The sequence below is a fragment of the Culex quinquefasciatus genome, chromosome 1, assembly GCF_015732765.1.
Source record: "Culex quinquefasciatus strain JHB chromosome 1, VPISU_Cqui_1.0_pri_paternal, whole genome shotgun sequence".
NCBI lineage: Eukaryota > Metazoa > Arthropoda > Insecta > Diptera > Culicidae > Culex > Culex quinquefasciatus.
In genome coordinates, this window is record NC_051861.1 from 79,493,826 (window position 1) to 79,515,866 (window position 22,041).

The following is a 22,041-nucleotide window of genomic DNA, read 5'->3' on the forward strand; positions in this document are numbered from 1 at the left end:
CTTTCGCGCGCACGACCTCTCTCCTTGACACCTGCAGCGCCCCTAGTGTTCGGTATCGAAACACTCTCCTACTCTCTCCCCTTTTCTCAGTTTCGAAGTACGCGCACAAACTCCCGCTCCCTGTTTAGCATATTCTCTCACAATTTCACACCACATCTACTACTTTGCGTGCTAGTTGCAAAACGGAACAGTTTTCGCCATTTTATTGATTCTCTGAGTTTGACACCAATCAAATTACTCTCACGCTCTCCCATTCTCTTCCCCATTCGTATTTACTTCAACCGTAGTGCAATCACACCATCCAATTTTTAGCGAAAATCCACACCAAAATATCATCCATCCAAACCAGAGCAGTGATGCAGTGATTAAAAACGAATTTTCTTCTCTTTTCTCTTTCTTCTTGCTGTTACGACCGAAAATTGGCCGGAACTGGCAAAAATATTACCAAAACCAACAAAATAAACAAAAACAAACCCTCACGCGCCTATTGTGCTTGTCCGCCAAAAAATGCCAACGGTCGTCGTCGTCGCCGTCATCGTCCGTCACGATGTCTGTGTGTATGTGTCTAATAAACGTCAAACAATAGCAAACTACCACGGCTCAAACACAGTATTTCTAGTCGGTGTACTAATGTCCGTTGTCGGGGGTGTTTTTGTAACGTTTGCTCTGATGGCTTTGTGCTACAGGTCAGTTGTAGTACATAATAACTTCTCCTTGTGCCTAAGGTTAGTGATTTTCTTCGATTTTTTTTTCTTCCGATTGTTTACTTTTTCCCTTATACCAAACAAACAAACAAATACCAACTGCTACCAACCGCAAACCATGCAAAAACATTAAACAAAAGTCAAAACTAACGAATAGCCGACAGAGAAATCAAACTAACCACTCAAAAACAAACAAACAGAAACCAAAGAAAAACCAGAAAGTACACAAACTTAACTCAGAACAATAAAACAACAAAACATAAATAAAACTCAAAAAACAGGACAACTATCTGTATCTCTTTTATATTTACTCCATCCAAACTTGAAACATATTTACATTAGTGCAGATTTTTTACCGCTCCAACTCTCTTTCTCTTACTCTCTTTTCAAAACTATTTAAAAAATAACCGCTACTTGTGTTACTAATATCAGTATCGAAAATTACTACTATTACTACTATTTCTGCAAAGTACTCTTCAAAAAAAAGCTGCAAGAACGCAACCAAAAGTACCACTTGCCCACAAAAGAGTTCGATAACCTCTCCGCTCTTGTTGGTAGTCAAGCCGGCCGAGCTGTCTGGCAACACTGCTGTCAAATAATGCCATGATGTTAGAACTGTTAAATTGACGTGACCCTAGTGCTCTTTGACAGATTCTGTTTAGCTAAACTTTTTAGAAGATGGTGGCGCTGAAGAAATAATTGTGACGGGCCCCTCGTTCGCTAACTAGTTTGCGATCAAGGGACTTGTCACTCTTATTTTGTTGTTGTTACCATTTCTTAAAAATAAAACAACCATTGCAAAATTCGACATTCTGATTGATCTGAAACAATATTTAAAAGGACAAATAAAACAATTGAAAATTGGCTTCAAAATTTCCACTTTCTCCGCCAGATTCTCAAACAGCTCCCGGTCTGTAAAAATTTAAGTTTTTGAGCAAAGTTTCCTTAACTTAACAATAAAGTTCTTCTGCTAAACTACTAAAACTAATACTTCACCTCACCTCAAACAACAAAAACTTGCCAAAACAGTAAACCATACAAAATAAATACACACCAAAACACTTACAATCACACTACACTCAGAGCTTCAGTTCAATCCAAAATTTTAATTATTCTGTATTTTCTAAATATTTTTCTAATGCTTTTCACTAGATTTGTTACGATTTTTCGTTGATTCTCAGATTAATACCTCATAGGCTGACAACAGTTTGTACTCTATTCGTTACGTTCAAACAATAAGAAATTCCTATGGTAAAATATCATAGAACCAACAAAAACCCTTCTCATTTTGCGCCTTCTCCGTTGCCCGGCAACTGTCAAGCTATATCAAACGTCAATCTTCCCACCGCAGTGCTGCCATTTCGGGCAGCATTTTCCCCAACTCCATGACGAAATCCTTTAAACTCTCTCGCTCACACTCTCTCTCTCTCTCTACCCTTTGACATTTTTCTGTGACATTCCCAAATCCCCGCCATTTTGCATGTGGTATTCGATGTCTAATAAATTTTAAAAATCGCTTCCTATAAGTGTCGTTCCAGACTCAACTCAAAACTGTCTGTCAGTTAGAGTTTTAGAAGCGAAAGCGTCTTGTGCTTGCTTTGTCCCTGACAACACTGCCGCAACCGCGCGCTGTCACACACACACGCATAATCGTAAACGAAGCAACAAAGCAAGCGTTGCCAAGCGTTACACCAATACACGTGCAAAAAAATGTCGTCTTCATTTCTCTTTCTGTGTTATCGTTCATATCGTGAACGAAGCATTTGCATTTAAGCACCAGTTCCTATTGATTGTTTTTATTTTTTCATTTTTCGTGATTTCAAAATTACTGGCATCACTTTAAGTTGTTTGTTTACATTTTTAAAACGTCACACAAAACCACACTCAAACAAAACAAATCGGTTGTCTTGCAACATACATTCACCCAAAAAAAAATCAAAACAGAAACAAACATTTCCATATTTCACACTGTGAGTACCTTTGAGAGAAAAACAAACTAAACTCTTCTATCGTATATTTAGGTACAAAGTATATAAGTACATACAAAAACTACTAATACAAACCCGCTGTAAATATGTAACAAGATGACTCCACTCTATACTTTCCAAAACTTTTTTTATTTGACTCCCTCTATCTCGTTCTCTAAAACTATATTATTACTAGTTGGAAGAAAATCGCTTACCTTCACACTTTTTCGTTTTGGGCTGTCCTTTTTTCTTATCACTCTCTTACTTTTTGTAAGCATGTTTTGATTTTCTCTGAATCATTCATTTTTTTCTTTGAACCTAAGCGTGCTTTGTCTTTTCTGCAGTGTATGGCTTTTGCATGAATTGTTTTATCTTTCTTTTTTTCTAGTAGTCTGTTAAGTCTGTGCCTGACGTGTTGTTAGTCATAATTAACGGTAGTGTATATTGATAAGAGAATTTTAAAACAAAACTTGAATTGTCTGAATGTCGCAACGAAAGTAAAAATTGAAAAAGATAACCGGATTTCAACAACTACAACAAAACAACAAAACCTCACTGTATAACGCGAAACCCCGAACCTAGCAGCACCGTAGACGATCTGATTGAGTACTGTACTAATACTTATAGTAAAGATTTGGTTGACATTTTAATGACATTGACTGAGAAACCGAAATCGTACTCTTTGAGGGCTGACCAGACGGAAACTGCTATTTTCTTACCTACCAAATAATATAACTATCTTATTAACTTGAAATCTAGAATATATTGCCATATATATAAATAATAAACTACTAGTTTCTAACTATAAGCGGGCCCACACCCGGGTTCGAATCCCAAACCCACCCCTTATTGTTTGTTCTACACCGAAATTGATCGAATTGTTTGTGATTTCTCTCCCGCCGCCACCCACCGCCACAATGATCATGACCTAAAAATGGCTTGAATGGTTTGAAATTCGTACACTGCAAAAATAAACTACACTTTTACAAAAAAAAAATCACTCAAATGTTGCGCGCAAACGCACACACACACGCCCACTGTGTGTCATTTTGAACAACAACAAATAAACAAAAAAAAACCTTGCAAAACCCAACAACAACAAACAAACAAAAAATATCAACAAACCATGCCGCGAAAGTAGAAAGAAAACCACTCGCCTTAAATACGACCCGCCGTACGCGAAGAAGCCCATGGCCAAGTACGTGAGCGGGGCTAACGCTAACGCTAACCACCATCACTCCCAGGACGACATCAGCCTCGACGGCTCCAAGATAATGTTCGGCAACCAGACGACGCAGTTTAGGTAAGTTTCGTGACACGTGTGGCCTCGTGTCCCCCATCCCAACTGCCCGGTGTTCCGGGAACGGAACCCCACCGCGCAAAAAACAAACGACAAACAGGGCTCAGGAAAACGAACCACGCAAAAACCGAAACGTCAGAAGCGCGACACACGGTACACACAAACGCTCTTGAACCACCCCCCCTACTTCTCTTGTGACACTGCGAAGAAGCGTTAGAACTCGTAAAACGGCGGTTGCAAGTGTTGAAAGAGTTAAGAATCAGCCTGTAAACACAAATTTTAACAAACAAAACACTGACTAGGCACGAAACTGTTCAACAGTGACCGACAGACACTACAAAAGAACATTTAAATATAAAAATAAACTTTTTGAAAAACTACGCAGTATTGGCAACACTGCTTTTGACAGATGTCTTGTCCGACATGTCAAATTTGCTCAAGCAGGCAAACAAACCTAATGGTACGTTCGTTTGATGGCTAGTTCCACACTGAGTGCCGCACTCAGAGCTGTCAGTTTTGGTTCAATCGAACGTCATTTGTCAGTGTGCGTGGAACTCGCATGAAACTGAAAAATATCGAGTGCGGCACTAGAGTTTCAGTTCCAATTGCGCGAAACTCGTGCGGAACCAGCGCGAGTTTCTTCAAAGAAACATTGACAGCTCTGAGTGCGGCACTCAGTGTGGAACTAGCATCAAACGAACGTACCATAAGGGTACGTTCGTTTGAGAGCTAGTTCCGCACTGAGTGCCGCACTCAGAGCTGTCAAAGTGTTTTTTAGAAGAGTTTCGCCGCCATCTTGGAACTGAAACTCTAGTGCCGCGTTTGATGTTTTTTCAGTTTCATGCGAGTTTCACGCACACTGACAAATGACGTTCGATTGAACCAAAACTGGCACCGAAGAGTGCGGCACTCAGTGCCGCACCAGCTTTTCAAACGAACGTACAGTGAGTCAAATATTTGTCCGTACCCCCCCGTACGGGAAATGTTTGTGATATAAAAGTACATAAAATTCGACTAAAGTGCCATGTTTTATACATCAATCGACGCGGCAGAATGTCCTCTTTAAGACACTGTCATTGGATTTGCAAAAAACTTTTTCTTGAAAAATACAAAAATTGTTTACTGAAAAAAGTCAAAAAAAGAGGTCAAATAATTGTCCGGAAATTTTGTGGTGATCAGATAGAGGACAAAAAAACCCACCTCTTGCAATTTGAAGCATCCAATTTCGTCCACTACAGCCCGATTACGATTCCCTAGTCTGAAATTTGAAATTTTCAAATTCCCCAAGCAAAACATTCTGACCCAGAACGGTACAGAAATTCTCAGCACGGAAAGTGAAAATTTCAAATTTCAGACTAGGACTCGTAATCGGGCTGTAGTGACGAAATTGGATGCTTCAAATTGCAGAGGTGGGTTTTTGTCCTATCTGATCACCACAAAATTTCCCTCCGAGGGGTTGAACCGGTTCCGGGACAATCCGGATTGTTTAACGGTATTGTTCCGAAACAGTATTTTTGGTCGAAAAATGTCAATAAAAAAGATGAAAACAATGTATATTTTGAACAAATATTGTTGAAACTTGTTCAATAGAGACTCTTACAACACAAAATAGCAATTTTATAAAAATAGCTGTTTATAAACTAATGTTTTGATAAGTTTTACTTTAAAAAACTAAATTTAATCCAATTTTTAATATAAATTAACTAAACAAACTTATCAGAAGTTCAAAGTTGTCACAAACTGGCTAAAGGTACTAGTATTTGACACTGAAACAACATTTCATAAATGAATTCACTTAAATCGATCAGATTTTGTACTTTTACTAGGGGGTACGGACAATTATTTGACCTCTTTTTTTAACTTTTTTCAGTAAACAATTTTTGTATTTTCAAGAAAAAGTTTTTGCAAATCCAATGACAATGTCTTAAAGAGAACATTTTGCCGCGTCGATTGATGTATAAAACATGGCACTTTAGTCGAATTTTATGTACTTTTATATCACAAACATTTCCCGTACGGGGGGGTACGGACAAATATTTGACTCACTGTACCATTTATGAGATCATCAGCAGCATGCACTGTTTGTTTACAAACCCACGTTGTCCCATTTTCATAGTTTTGCTTGAAAGTTCATGTAGGGCAAAACAATGGAAACGGACCAAATTGGGGTTGTAAACAAAAGAGGCAGCCTACTGACGTTAGATCAAGATATATGGATTGCATAAGGTATGGCCGATCTTAAAATCGTCAACAATTTAAGCAAAACAATTAAAACAGGTTTAAATCAAAGTTTAAACAATCAGTCCATTATGTCAGCTGTTGTTTACATTAGGAACAACCAGGATGTTTACATTTCGACTGTGGCCTTTTGCACTGTTTTGCTTACCAAAGTAAGCACCGTGGTGAATGGATAAGAGAAGGTACGGCGGATCATTCAGCTGTCAAATAAAAGTAAACACAGGTTAGCACGACCAGCGTGTTTGCACTAAACGAGGATATTTAAGGATATTTTCAGTTAATTAAAATTCAGAAAAAGAAAATGAAAGCATTGGTATTTGGATCCCTTGAATCTCTTCCAATTTTAAATGTAATTTCCCTATTCCACTACCATTTCTTCGAATTTGCTCGATTATAATTGCATGGAGAAATTCTTCGCTTCTTGGGAATTGCTACATAAGTTTTTGCAATGCAGCGTAATCATGTATCGCTGGGTAATAATCAGGACATTTTTCGCAGTGAAAGCATAGTTGTCCTATGTAAATGCTAATTGTTCTACAAACTATGGGATGATTCCTATCTTTAAAAACAGGTTTTTCAAACAATATGTCGAAATTAAATACAAAGGACATTTTGACAATCACTCCACCACCGTCAACTTCAATTGACATGGGATTGCCCATGGTAAAGAGGTATGAACGCTTTGAAGTCCAACTGTAGCGACATGGCTCGAACGACGAACCCCTCCCCCACGTGGGACCAGAGCGAAGTGAGTGTGCTGACGTTGGCAAGGTAGTTCAATCAGTTATGATGATTTATTACAAGCCAAGCGCGGGTTGTCAGCGAAAAGCTCCCAGCCCGACCGACCGTTTGATGTTCCGTGTGGTATCGGATTTGTGCCGATGTGGCACAAATGAAACTGGATGACGTTCGGGGAAACTCGCGCTGATGGGAATCCCTTCGGGGAATGTTTGCTATCGAAAAAAATCTGTTTGATAATTACCAATGCTACATATTGATTTGATTGGAAAATAAATAGTTTTTTTGCAATTCCGTCGTGAAACTACTAACTTTTCCTGTCATTCTTGAACGACGAAATAGCCTACTTTTCTGTACCAAAATAACAGAATCGAAAAGCAACACTTTTCAAAATAAATGCAGAAAAGTTCTACTTTTCAGCACTCAAATGGGTGCTGAAAAGTTGAACTTTTCAGCTCTTATTTTGAAAAGTAACACTTTTCAACATTTTTTTGATTTAAACGATTTATTGACAAAATACATGAAAATTTGACATAAAATTTCACTCAGTGTGTGTTTTTTGAAATTGCAAAAAATGTTGTATGGAACTCGTAGCAAAACTTGATTTTTTCAGCACTCTTCGTATTTATCCAACTCGGTGAACCTCATTGGATAAATACGACTCGTGCTGAAAAAACCCTCTTTTTGCAACTTGTTGCATAAACTACTTTTTTTTTGTATTTAAAAACTTAAACATCAGCGTAACAATTTTACGATTCTACAACCCTTTTTTAAAAGTTAACCTCTTTCGAAAAATTATACCAATTCATTGTAAAGAAATTTTAGAAAGAAGAACACTAAATAGCAAATCCAAATTTCACAAATAACTACATTTTTAATTCATACCTAATAAGCAAGACTGCATGCGGCACTCGGCACTTAAATCGAAACAATTGAAGCTAAAAGGAACAAAAAAAACGAAAACATTCAGACATTCAGGCTAGAAGATTGCGGAAACCCAATTGTGATGCCTTGACGAATTAGAGAATTTTTCAAACATACAGAGCGCTACACTCAAAGAAAAAAAATCCCACCAAATTTTGCATGTCCTCTTTTGGAGCCCTCCCTTATTCTGAATCACCGCAACACACTGCACCCAGCTTTTCCCTCAACAAAAAAAATCAATAAGAAAAGAACAAACATCTGGCATCCCCGGAAAAAAAGAAACCCCAGAAACACTTAAATCATCCATTTCATCGCGCATCAGCAGCTCTCATAATCATTAGACATCCACACCGAAAAAAAGGACACATCTCCGCGCGGGGGTAATAAATGTCACCTTGGTTTTTCTGCGTAATGAACGCAAAAAAACCTGGAAATAAAACCGCTAGATTTGTGTAACAAAATGCCATTACACAACGGCGAGGGGGCGAAAAAAAGAATGGCGACGACAAAACGGTTTGGCGTCGAAACGCGCCAAACCATCAATCATCGATTTTTATTGCGCTATTCCTCGAGATTTGTCGCCATTGAGACGCGGATTTATCCCGGGGAAATTAATTTAATTTGGGTACAATGGTGCAACATTGAGCTGAAAATGTAGAAGGTTTTTTACACATCATTAATTTTATGGAAAAAAAATTAAACATCAACTGATGTCATTTAATTTTTACTGAGCAAAAATTACCAAAAAAATACCGGGATAATTACGGATCATCTATTGATCTAAACATATCTCTTTCTCAATTTATAATATTCTGTTAAAATTATAACTTTTTTGTATAAATAAAGCAATTAAATACAGATTTTCTGACAATTGATTTACATCAACAAACTGAACGATATCATAATATTTTCTGAGAATTCTAAAATTATAAAATTAAAACGAAAACAACAGACACAGATTTCCTTACGTTTGTTGTTGTTGTTGATTTTATTAGGGAAACTTTAACCCTAAAACACAAAATTCATGTAACATTGTTATTGACCATGAAAAAAATAAAATGCATAACCAATAAAAAAAATCGAAACTCAACAATTATCAGTTTCTCTAATATTATTCATATTAATGCTAAATGTTCGTATTACAGTCGACTCTTATAATCGTTATAGGGTCATTCTTAAATAATTATTTATACGCGTTTTTGATCATTTTGCTGTCGTTTCGTTAGTTTGTCAACTGTACCTGTAGTAAATCTCATTTCTATTGAATCATTTATCGAGAGACGCGCTGTCATTTAGGATAGAACATTAGCGCGCGTTTTTGAATTTTTTTATTCGATTGTGAGTAGCGGTTCCTCACGGTTACTCTGCATCGTGTTTGTCGGAGCCTTTAATTTGATATTTTATTTTTCATAAGTCCTTCTTTTATCTTCGTTGATTGGAAGGCACACCGCCGGTTTAGTTCGTTTAAGTTATTGTTTTAATTTCATTGCAAACGTTTACGTGGCGTCCTGTTTTCTTTTCGTTTATATTCATTGATCGCAATAATTTATTCCAACTGGCAGTTTGAGAAAAACTCATCAAACTATCGATTTTGAGTTGCGTTCGTGAAGATGAACAGTGCGCGTCACGATCATCACGCAGAATTTTCGTTGCTGTTTCCATCTTTGTTGTCCCCCCGATTGCGTTTGTTTTTCTATCCGGGCGGATTCGCGGAGTTCGACAGTTGCGTTCGTGAAGTTGAACGGTGCACGTCGCGGTCATCACGCAAGATTTTCGTAGCCGTTTCCGTCTTTGTTGTCCCCCCGATTGTGTGTGTTTTTCGATCCGGTCGGTTTCGCGTTTTCGAATAATATTTGGTTTTATCTTTCCACAGCCGGCTGTCTAAGATTGAATCATTTATTCTAAATCAACACCAAATAACCGGGAATAGTCTCATCCGCATCATCCGATTGTTTGCCTTGAGAATGCATAATCCATCACACCATTAAACAAAATTTATTGATTGGGTCGCATCATCATCCTCTATGATGAATCCTGGCCATTACCCTTACCCACTAACAAAATCCCAAGTAGAAGTAGTTTTTCCAGCACACGTGGGGGTGTGGATATCGTATAGAACCCACCCTTGGTAGCAACCTGTGCTAACTAACATTCCCGTCCCAATCCCCCGAGATCTACAAACTGACATGGCGGGCGCCGTTGGTGGCCAACGACTGTTACCTATTTGCTCCAGATCTAGTTTTGATGATCTTGATGTTTTATCTTTTCAGCGCATTCATACATGCTGTTGATAAGGGAAACACCATTAGATCGTTCAGTGTCTTGCGAACCTTCGTGGTGAACGGACACTAGAGCTGCGGTATTTTTTACTACCTAAGCTCAGAGTTATTTCAAAACAAAATTCACAGTCTTTTTAAAGACTACCTGAGTTATTTTCCAAAATTCTAAACAGTCTTTTCAAGACTAACCCCACCTGAAATTTTGTTGTATTTTACAAACGAAGCCATCTTTTAAGAGAACTTTGCTTGCAAAATGCGTCAAAACAAAGGTAAACGCAAATCTTCTGAAGATTTGGTCGTTACGTCGGTGAAGCGTTTGAACGCTAAACCGGCTAACGGAAACAGAAAAAAAACAGCCTCTTCTGAGGTCTGATTCTGATTCTGAATGTGAGGTCAATCCTCCAATTCCATTGACAAACAGTTTCGGTGTTTTATCCGAAACTGATGACAAGGAACCTTCTCCTCGTACTGAGCCTTCTGCCGTCGAGAAACGAGTAAAGGCTCCGCCAATTGTAGTGACTTCCGTCTCCGATTTGGCCAGCTTTCGAACGCAACTGAAGAATTGCAAGGAAACTTGCAATTTGAAGGTTTCGTTCCAGCTTGGTCGAAGAGGAGAATGTCGCTTGTTGACGGAATCTTTACAAGATCACCAAACTTTTGTTGGTTATTTGAAAAACCACAAACACAATTTCTACACGTATGAGACCAAGAATGCTCGGCCATTCAAGGCGGTCTTGAAAGGTCTCTCCAACGACTTGTCGGTGGATGAGATCAAAAACGAACTTAAGGTGTTGCTTGGCTTTGCCCCATCCCAAGTAATACCAATGAAGAAAAAATCAAACGGGAATATTTCTCGCTTTGGTTTGACTTCACAATTTTATCTGATTCATTTCAACAGAAATGAAATCAACAATTTGAAACTTTTGGACAAAGTTCAGTTTTTGTTCCATGTACGGGTAAAGTGGGAGCATTTTAAGAAACATGGCGGTAATGGCCAGAATCTGACCCAGTGCCGGCGTTGCCAGGCATTCGGTCACGGTACTGATCATTGCGCCATGGTTCCAAAATGCATGGTTTGCGGGGATTCTTCTCACGACAAGGACAATTGTCCCGTGAAAGAAGTCACCCAATTTAAATGTGCAAATTGTGGTGGAAATCACAAATCAAATTTCTGGGATTGCCCCATCAGAAAAAGGTTTTGGATTCTCGTGCTAAGCATCAGCCGAAATCCAAACCGAAATTTTCTCAAAGTCAGGTTGTACCTGCATCTTTAAATCAAACGTTCGTGCTGTCTCACTCGAACAATTCTAGAAATACCCCTACCGTGGAAAAGTTAGGTAACAACAATGGCATTTCTTATGCTAACGTCGTTTCGGGTTCATCCACGAATTTTAAATCCTCTACCAATCTTTCTGAAATTGGGCAGGTACCTCAAATCTCATTTGAAAATTTTTCTGCTGGCAACGCTTTGGGATCTTCTGATCTCGGCGATGTTACGTTTGAAAAATGACTTTTTGCAAAACTCACTGTTTGGTTTGATTCAAACAATGAGTAATGCTACATCCATGATGGAAGCAATCCAGATTGGATTAAAATTTGCGAATGATGTTGTTCTTACCCTGAAGTTTAATCATGGATCTAAGTAATTCCATCAATATTATGAATTTTAATGCTCGCTCTTTAAAAGCGAAAGAAAATGAATTTTTCAACTTTTACGAGTTCATAACGTGCATGTTGCTGTTATAACCGAAACATTTTTAAAAACTGGCACTTATTTGAAAAGTGATCCAGATTATAAAGTTATAACTAATAACCGAATGAATCGAAATGGCGGTGGAGTTGCAATAGTTATCCACCGTAGTATGACTTATAGCACGTTACGTGACTTTAAGTTAAAAGTTATTGAAAGTTTGGGCATTGAACTTGAAACTTCTTTTGGGAAAATTATGATTGCAGCTGCATATTTGCCATTCCAATGCACTGGGGAAAATAAAAATTATTTCAAAGGGGATTTGAATAAACTTACTCGGCATAGATCTCGATTTTTGATCATCGGTGATTTTAATGCCAAACACCAATCTTGGAATAATTCAAAAGTAAATTCCAATGGTAAAATTCTGTTCAGAGATTGCACTTCTGGTCTTTATTCGGTTTTATACCCGAATGGGCCAACTTGCTTTTCTTCTGTTAGAAATCCATCAACAATTGATTTGGTGTTGACAAATCAAAGTCAGTATTGTGGTCCTTTAGTGACTCATGCTGATTTTGATTCTGATCATCTTCCAGTAACTTTTTCACTTTCTCATGAAGCAGTTACCAGACCCAATAGTTCTGTGTTTAATTACCACAAAGCTAATTGGGACAGGTATCAGCATCATATTGAGAATAATTTAAATCATGATTTTGTTTTAGAAACCAAAGCTGATATTGATTCAGCCTTGGAATCTTTAACTAATGCAATTTTGGATGCTAGGAATATTGCTATTCCTAAAGTCCAAGTCAAATTTGATTCTCCCATTATTGATGACGATCTTCAGCTTCTGATTCGTCTGAAAATGTTCGCCGAAGACAGTATCAACGTTCTCGTGATCCTGCACTGAAGCGAATTCAAAAGATTTGCAAAAGGTTATTGACCACAGATTCACTCTCCTGCGAAATGAAAAGTTCGCAAGAGATGTCGAACAAATTAAACCTTATTCCAAACCTTTTTGGAAACTTTCAAAGGTTCTTAAGAAACCTCAAAACCCATCCCTTCTTTAAAAGATGGTGATAATATTCTATTAACTAATGGGAAAAAGCTCAAAAACTTGCTCAGCAGTTTGAGAGTGCTCATAATTTCAACTTGAATGTTTTGAGTCCTATTGAAAATCAAATTTCAATAGAATTTCAGAATATTGTTGAACAAGAATTTTCATCAGATGAAGTTTTTAATACGGATCTGAATGAAATAAAATCTATTATCAAAAAATTAAAAATATGAAAGCCCCTGGTGAGGATGGCATTTTTTACATTTTAATTAAAAAATTACCAGAAGCAACTTTAAGTTGCTTGGTCAAAATTTTCAACAAATGTTTTGATTTGGCATATTTTCCCAGTAGTTGGAAAAATGCCAAAGTAATTCCGATTTTGAAACCGGATAAAAATCCTGCTGAAGCCTCAAGCTATCGGCCCATTAGTTTGCTTTCATCTATTAGTAAATTATTCGAAAGAATAATTCTTAATAGAATGATGACGCACATTAATGAAAATTCAATTTTCGCTGATGAGCAGTTTGGATTTCGCCTTGGGCATTCAACTACTCATCAGTTGTTGAGAGTTTCAAATTTAATTCGAAGCAACAAATCTGAGGGCTATTCTACTGGCGCTGCTCTTCTAGACATAGAAAAAGCATTTGACAGTGTTTGGCATAAAGGTTTGATTGCGAAATTGAAAAGGTTTAATTTTCCGATTTATATCGTGAAAATTATTCAAAATTATTTGACGGATCGTACTCTGCAGGTATGTTATCAGAATAGCAAATCTGATCAACTACCTGTACGTGCTGGCGTCCCTCAAGGAAGCATTTTGGGTCCAATTTTATACAATATTTTTACTTCTGACTTGCCTGATTTGCCCCCAGGATGTCAGAAATCACTTTTTGCTGATGACACAAGCATCTCCGCCAAAGGCAGAAGCCTTCGTGTCATCACAAGAAGATTACAAAAAAGCTTGGATATTTTCAATTCTTATTTGAAAGAATGGAAAATTACTCCAAATGCTGCAAAAACTCAACTTATTATTTTCCCTCACAAACCAAGGGCTGATTTTCTTAAACCAAAAAGTCATCACATTATAAAGATGAATGAGGTAAATTTAAAGTGGGAGGATCAAGTGAAATATCTTGGACTTGGTTTTGACAAAACCTTACTTACAAGGATCACATTGAAAGTATCCAGGTTAAATGTAACAAATATATTAAATGTTTGTATCCACTTATAAACAGGAATTCTAGACTTTGTCTCAAGAATAAACTGTTAATTTATAAACAAATTTTCAGACCTGCCATGCTTTATGCTGTGCCGATCTGGACAAGCTGTTGCTTAACCAGGAAGAAAAAACTTCAGAGGATTCAGAACAAAATTCTGAAAATGATTCTGAAACTTCCTCCCTGGTTCAGCACCAGTGAACTTCATCAATTAGCCGAAGTTGACACTTTGGATGTTATGTCCAATAAGATAATTGATGCATTTCGACAAAAATCATTGCAGTCTTCAGCTGCATTGATCCGCTCTTTATATAGTTTATAAGTTAGTTTTAAGGTATCCCTTTTCCCTTTTGTACATGTAGGACCTCCTACATTTGAAATCACTGAATAGCGAAAGCTACAATATTTCATGAATAAATGAAAGTTGCTAGTATTTAAAATTGAGGTGAAAAGTCATCGTTTGTGATTGGACACTCAATAATATTTTAACTGAATGAATGTACATGGAAAAGAAATTTGAATAAATATAAATTAAAAAAAAAAAAAAAAAAAAAAAAAACCATTAGATCGTTGAAGCGTATGACCGGTTGTATTGATAGGATATTACGGTCCTGTTCAGCAACGGAGAAGGACAACTATGGGTGGTCTCTCATGCTCATGCTCATGCTCAATGTTCGTATTACAGTCGACTCTCTGGTTGTCAATATCCAAAGGACCGTCGAGGAAGAGAATCATCAGTTTACAGAACGATGCACAATGAAGACTCGATTGAAAATATGTTTTTCTTGGTACCCAGCTATGGGAGAGAATCATGGCAACGTCCAGCAAACAAAAACAAACTAATGTCAAACACCCTTCAAAGCTTCGTTTCGCAAAGAAAATGTCTATGCAAGCCATGAGATAGTGACAATATTGACAACCGGAAGAGATTTTTAAAGCATACAGAATCCAAGGGACCGTCGAGGAAGAGATCCTTCAAGCAAGAGAAAATATCGAGGAATAAAGCCAATCGAAGTATGCAGTTTGAAGGGACTGAAGAATTAATCGATAGATGGAGCAATATTGATATCGAGAAGATCGACAGCCAGAGAGTCGACTGTAGTTTGAAATTAAATAACAAAAACAAAAACAGATTTCTTTGCAGTTGACAAAACAAAAAAATAAAAAATAAAACATCACTTGTTAATGAGCAGTTCTCTAGGATTTCGGTCATTCGATTTTTTTTTGTATTTTTTAATCCGACTGAAACTTTTTTGGTGCCTTCGGTATGCCCAAAGAAGCCATTTTGCATCATTAGTTTGTCCATATAATTTTCCATACAAATTCGGCAGCTGTCCATACAAAAATGATGTATGAAAATTCAAAAATCTGTATCTTTTGAAGGAATTTTTGATCGATTTGGTGTCTTCGGCAAAGTTGTAGGTATGGATACGGACTACACTGGAAAAAATAATACACGGTAAAAAAATTTGGTGATTTTTTATTTAACTTTTATCACTAAAACTTGATTTACAAAAACACTATTTTTAATTTTTTTATTTTTGATATGTTTTAGAAGGCATAAAATGCCAACTTTTCAGAAATTTCAGGTTGTGCAAAAATCACTGACCGAGTTATGAATTTTAATCAATACTGATTTTTCAAAAAATCGAAATTTTGGTCGTAAAATTTTTCAACTTCATTTTTCGATGTAAAATCAAATTTGCAATCAAAAAGTACTTTAGTGAAATTTTGATAAAGTGCACCGTTTTCAAGTTATAGCCATATTTAAGTGACTTTTTGAAAATAGTCGCAGTTTTCATTTTTAAATTAGTGCACATGTTTGCCCAGTTTTGAAAAAATATTTTGAAAAGCTGAGAAAATTCTCTATATTTTGCTTATTTGGACTTTGTTGATACGACCTTTAGTTGCTGAGATATTGCAATGCAAAGGTTTAAAAACAGGAAAATTGATGTTTTCTAAGTTTCACCCAAACAACCCACCATTTTCTATCGTCAATATCTCAGCAACTAATGGTCCGATTTTCAATGTTAATATATGAAACATTTGTGAAATTTTCCGATCTCTTCGAAAAAATATTTTGGAATTTTCAAATCAAGACTAACATTTCACAAAGGCCAAACATTCAATATTACGCCCTTTTAAAATGTTTGTCTTGATTTGAAAATTCCAAAATATTTTTCGAAAAGATCGGAAAATTTCACAATTGTTTCATATATTAACATTGAAAATCGGACCATTAGTTGCTGAGAATTGACGATAGAAAATGGTGGGTTGTTTGGGTGAAACTTAGAAAACATCAATTTTCCTGTTTTTAAACCTTTGCATTGCAATATCTCAGCAACTAAAGGTCGTATCAACATAGTCGAAGAAGCAAAATATAGAGAATTTTCTCAGCTTTTCAAAAATATTTTCAAAACTGGGCAAACATGTGCACTAATTTAAAAATGAAAACTGCGACTATTTTCAAAAAAGTCACTTAAATATGGCTATAACTTGAAAACGGTGCACTTTATCAAAATTTTAGTAAAGTACTTTTTGATTGCAAATTTGATTTTACATCGAAAAATAAAGTTGAAAAATTTTACGACTAAAATTTCGATTTTTGAAAAATCAGTATTGATTAAAAATTCATACTTTTACACCGAAATTTCTGAAAAGTTGGCATTTTATGTCTTCTAAAACATATCAAAAAATTAAAAATAGTGTTTTTGTAAATCAAGTTTTAGTAATAAAGTTAAATAAAAATCACCAAATTTTTTTACCGTGTATTATTTTTCCAGTGTAGTCCGTATCCATACCTACAACTTTGCCGAAGACACCAAATCGATCAAAAATCCTTCAAGATACAGATTTTTGAGTTTTCATACATCATTTTTGTATGGACAGCTGCCGAATTTGTATGGAAAATTATATGGACAAACTAATGATGCAAAATGGCTTCTTTGGGCATACCGAAGGCACCAAAAAAGTTTCAGCCGGATTAAAAAATACAAAAATTAAAATTGAAGAAAAAAGACCGATTTCGTAGAGAATTGCTCTAATAAACTTTGCGTGTCTTTGCGATTTTTACTAAATATTTTAAACATCAACATTTACAAAAAGCCATAACTAAACAATTTAATTTTTTAGAACAAATCAAGATGCAAATCGGACTGTGAATACATCAGCCGATATCCATTATATCAGCTGATGTACAATATCGTTGAATGTGGTGCAAGTTCTCTTGTTCAGTAAATTGCATACGTTTAATGCAACATGATTGGTTCCAATTTACATTTTTATCCAACTATACTCAACTCTCTACCATCCAACCCCACCACTATCAATTTTTAAACCAATTTTCAATTTTTAATAAGCATTGCACAGCCCGGACAAAATTCATGCCACTTCAATAACAAATATTGTTAGAATAACAAAAAGTGTTATGGAATCTTCTTGAAGAATCCATTTTTGCATACGAGTTTAATGACAGTTTATGTTAGCATAACAAAATTTGTTATTGGTCTGATATTGGTTGAAAACCAAAACAACTTGGGAATAACACTTTTTGTTATGGAAGATTACCGCCAACTGTTATTGAGATTAGTTGTAACAAAAAAAAACAATTATTTCTTCGAAGAATAGATAAAATTGATATTAGTCTGTTATTACAATAACAATCCAATAACAAACAAAATTCAAAACGACTAATAACAAATTTTGTCATAATATATTATAGGCCAAGTAACCTGAATTGCCCTGAATTAGAGGTGGGCAAATAAAGAGCGAGCCGCTCAAAGAGCCGGTTCATCAAAAAGAGCGAACGAATCATGGCTCACAAAAAAAGAACCGCGGTTCTTTTTTAAACTCCGGCCTTTTGAAAGAATCGTTCCAAGATGGAATAATTTTTAAACGTGTTATAAAAATAATTTATCGAATTTGCAGCAAATTCCAGTGTCAAATTTATTTTTGAGAATTGAAAACACAATTTCAAATATTTCAATGCTGATAAAAAACTCAACATTGTCCCTTGGTGTACTTTTTCAAGTACTTTAGGAAAAAAAATGGCAGGTTAAAAAGGTGTCTGTAGCAACTTTCACATCAATATATATATATATATATATAAAGACTCATTGATGTCAATATGTCAATATTTGAAAACCACTCAATAGTTTTTAAGCTTATATTTTCAGTTTTCAACTTTTTTTTATTCCAAAAGTAAATGATTTTCTAAACGAAACTTTTCATTGTACTGATCATACATTAAAGTATTACCCGAATACAAATTTGAGCATTTCAAACTGCTTAACTTGTAAATTATTACGAAACTTAGAGATTTTGCCTCTAGTCCAATTTCGGCAGAAATAAACGCAATTTTAAAATTAATAGCAATCACTCCAAAGTCCTAGATTTTAGTTCGGATGCCATTCAGTTATTCGAACGTTTAGGTTCGAGTAGAAATGTTGACATAGAGACCGCCAGTACTACGGCGTTCAAGGACATCGCCTCGCTTTGAGTTGATTTGTTTCATATAATTTATATATTTCCAATGTGAAAAAGGTTTCAAAATCACAACATTCTTTAAAAATATCCTTTTCCACCATATTCGGAGAAAGAGCGAAAGAGCCGTTCAAAAGAGCGGCTCTTTTTAATGAGCGAACGAAAATGAGCGGCTCCTAAAAAAGAGCGGTTTTGCCCACCTCTACCCTGAATTGTCATGTTCAAACAACTAATTTTTGAAGGTTTGCTCATATGCTTTCTATAAATTTGATCGTAGAGGGCGTAGATTACGAGAAAAAAATTTGGTTTCTTCGACAAAGTTGCTTGGATTGGCAAGCTCAACATTTTTTTAGCAGGTAAAAAATCCAAATAATCACCCCAATCATGGACCACCCTAATTTTCAACCCAACCAATATTTGTCCCTTTTAATTTGCAAAAACTCTTCTGAAGACACCAAAGCTCCAAAACTTCACCATTATTCGGAAATTTAATTCTCTACTCAATTCTGCGATCTGGACAACTGTGCATTGGACAGACAAACTCTCAAGTTTTTAGAAAATTATGGGTTTGGTGAGATGACTTAATTTTTTTTTGCCCGAATCAAGCTCCAAAATGCCAAATTAAAATCGATAAGAAAAATATATAAATTTCAAATAATACAAACTTCCATTTAGAACTGTGTAGTTTTCTTAAGTCAAAAAAAAGTCAGAATCGTTAGCACTGTGCTATTAAAATATTAAAAGATTCAATAAAGCAAAACAAATATGTTGAAGAGCTCAAAAAAATTTCAATATCTACTGGACTTCACATGAATTTATCATGGTGTCGATTTCTGGAAAAGTCAGGGAAAACCTGGAATTGTCAGGGAATTTTATTTGACCTGGAAAAGTCAGGGAAAGTCAGGGAATTTTAAGCTGGGTCAGGGAATTTCGATGATCTTAAAAATATTACTACAAAATTTCATTTCTCTTTGAAAATTTGCCCTTGATGATGTATTTGAATGTATTCCAGGCCATACTTTGCAACATTGTGTGTAGGCCAGATCCTTGCGCATCTTTTGGTACATATAACATTGAAGTTTGGAGCATCCTGGAGCTCGGTACAGACCTTCAAGTTTGGCAATTTTTCGAAAATTGTCCCCGGCAAAAAAGATATGCGTCGCACCTCGCGACGCCCGAGACGCCATTTGATTTTGCTGGGACCAATTTTTCGAAAAAATGCTAAACTTTGAAGGTCTGTACCAAGCTCCAGGGTGCTCCAAACTTCAATGTTATATGTACCAAAAGATGCGCAAGGATCTGGCCTACACGCCAGTGATGTTTTTGGTAAACGCATTGGTGGCTCAAATGCCTCAAAAATTGACACTTTTGAAAAAATCTTTTTTTGCGGGTTAAATCCCTTTTAAAATTGAAGGGCGGAGCGCCAGCTCCTGTTACATCCAATCAAGCTCATATTTGGGATTTAGGCTCAATATGCCCACCGGAACAAAACCCTGAATGCCCGCCAAAAAGTCATTTTTGTTACACTCTAATAAATATTCTATATTTTAAAAATTCTGAATTTCAGATATTTTGGAATTGTTGATTTATTATTTTTTCAAATTCTTATTCTAAAATTCAAAAAAATTGTAAGGTTAGAAAATTTTCCAAAATTTCAATTTAGTATTCGTTATCTAAATTTTTATTTTTCTCAAAATTCAACTAAACTATGATTTAAAATTGATCCAAAGTAATCTAATTTTGTGTCTTCTAAAATGTAAGCAAAAAAGTGATGGTGAAATGGAATTAAAAATTTAATTCAAGAATTAAAGAAATAAAACAAAAATTTATGGAATAACAGGGTTGTTACGAACGGCGTGAATTTGGCGCGGATTTCGCGCGGTAGCAATTTTGATTAAAAACATTATTGAGAGAGATAAAATTACATTCAACTTATAAAAAAATCAAAGATATCAATATTCAAAACTAATAAAATTAAATAAAAACAATCAAGAGAACAAACAAATATTATTTTTAAATTCTTAAATTCTTAAATTCTTAAATTCTTAAATTTTCTAGGTTCTCGAATGCTGCCATTTTTGTTACCATCTTAGATTACAGAAAACCTGATAAAGTTTGAAGTTTTTTTGGAGTTTTTTTTCGGTTAGATAAATTTTGTCAAGAAGATGTAGGAAAATTTGCTTCGATTTTCCTAAGTGACGCTTTGGTAAGATCATCGAGTATGAACTGTATCTTTAATTTTAAATTTCAAGATCGAGGATTTATTACAATTTTTATTTATTTTTTTATGAGGATTTAAGTCAGTTTTTAGATCTAAATTTGTAAGTGTTAAAATTTTTGATTTTTTTTTGCCAAAATGTTTGTTTTGGCTTTTTCCTCTAGTTTACCTAATCCTAGCAAAAACACATTTTCAGCGTTTCAAGATGCGTTCTGAGATTACAACATTGAATTTATTATAAAACTCTTTTGTATGTTTGCCGCAAAATTATTTTTCTTAAAATGACGTGGATTTTGCGCGGATTGGGTTTTAAGCTGGCGCGGATTTTTTTTCGATTTCTCCGTAATAACCCTGAATAACGGAATTTGAGAGTTCAAGATTTTATAAAATATGACATAAAAAATAAAGTTGTTTCCAACATCCGAGATTTCATAGGGATTATTATTATCATATATTATCATAGGGATTTCATAGACATTTTACATATTTTTCCCAAACAACGTTCAAGGGGTTACAAGGAGGAGTTCCCGTGATCAGATCGAGCTTAAATTTGGAATCTATTCCAAAACACCCAAATATCTAAGTTTGATAAATAATGACTTTTTGTAAAGCTCGATCAGGTTGTAATTTGTTTTAATTTTTATAAAATGTTTTGATCGTGTGAATTATCGTCTGTGAGCTCTGGTCAAGGTAGAAACCATTCTTTTAAATTTTATAGCAAACATATTTGTTTTTGAAAAATTATTTAAGAAGATGTTTTGTTCAAATATCCAGAAAACCGTTTACTTTAAATACAATCATTGTTGAAAAAGACCGTAAAAAGGTGCTTGAAAAAATCAATTTAATTGTATATTTTTCTAAGTTTTTCAGTTTTGTTTTAATCTTTCTTAAGGTTCTACAAAATTACATATTTTTGAAGGTTTTATCTCCAAAACCTTTTTTTTTATAAAAACACAATCAAAAATGGCATCGGCCTTTAATTCAAATTTTCAATTGATTTTTTTTGAAAACTTTTAACTTTAAATTTTCTTTAGTAAATGAAGTGAAACTAACTAATCGCAATTTGAAATTTGCAACAATTGTAATTATTAATTATTTCCAGAGTTTTTTTTTTAAAGGTCCAGTAAGCTATTTCAGGGTTGTTACGGACGGCGCGAATCGCGCGGATGGCGCGTTTCGCGCGGATGGCGCGGATCTGGCGCGGATTTGCTGGCTAATTTTGCTCAG

At 35.4% G+C, this 22,041-nt stretch overlaps 1 protein-coding gene across 1 annotated transcript in view; it reads left to right on the top strand.

Moving 5' to 3' along the window:
- Window positions 1–567: 567 nt before the first annotated feature.
- The window catches only part of LOC6047404, a 46,733-nt gene continuing 25,259 nt past the window's right edge, over window positions 568–22,041 (top strand). The window contains exons 1-2 of the mRNA XM_038249676.1: window positions 568–686; window positions 3,813–3,974. Of these exons, the coding sequence (XP_038105604.1) occupies window positions 631–686; window positions 3,813–3,974 (218 nt within the window). The 5' untranslated portion in view covers window positions 568–630. The remainder of the gene's footprint in view (window positions 687–3,812; window positions 3,975–22,041) is intronic.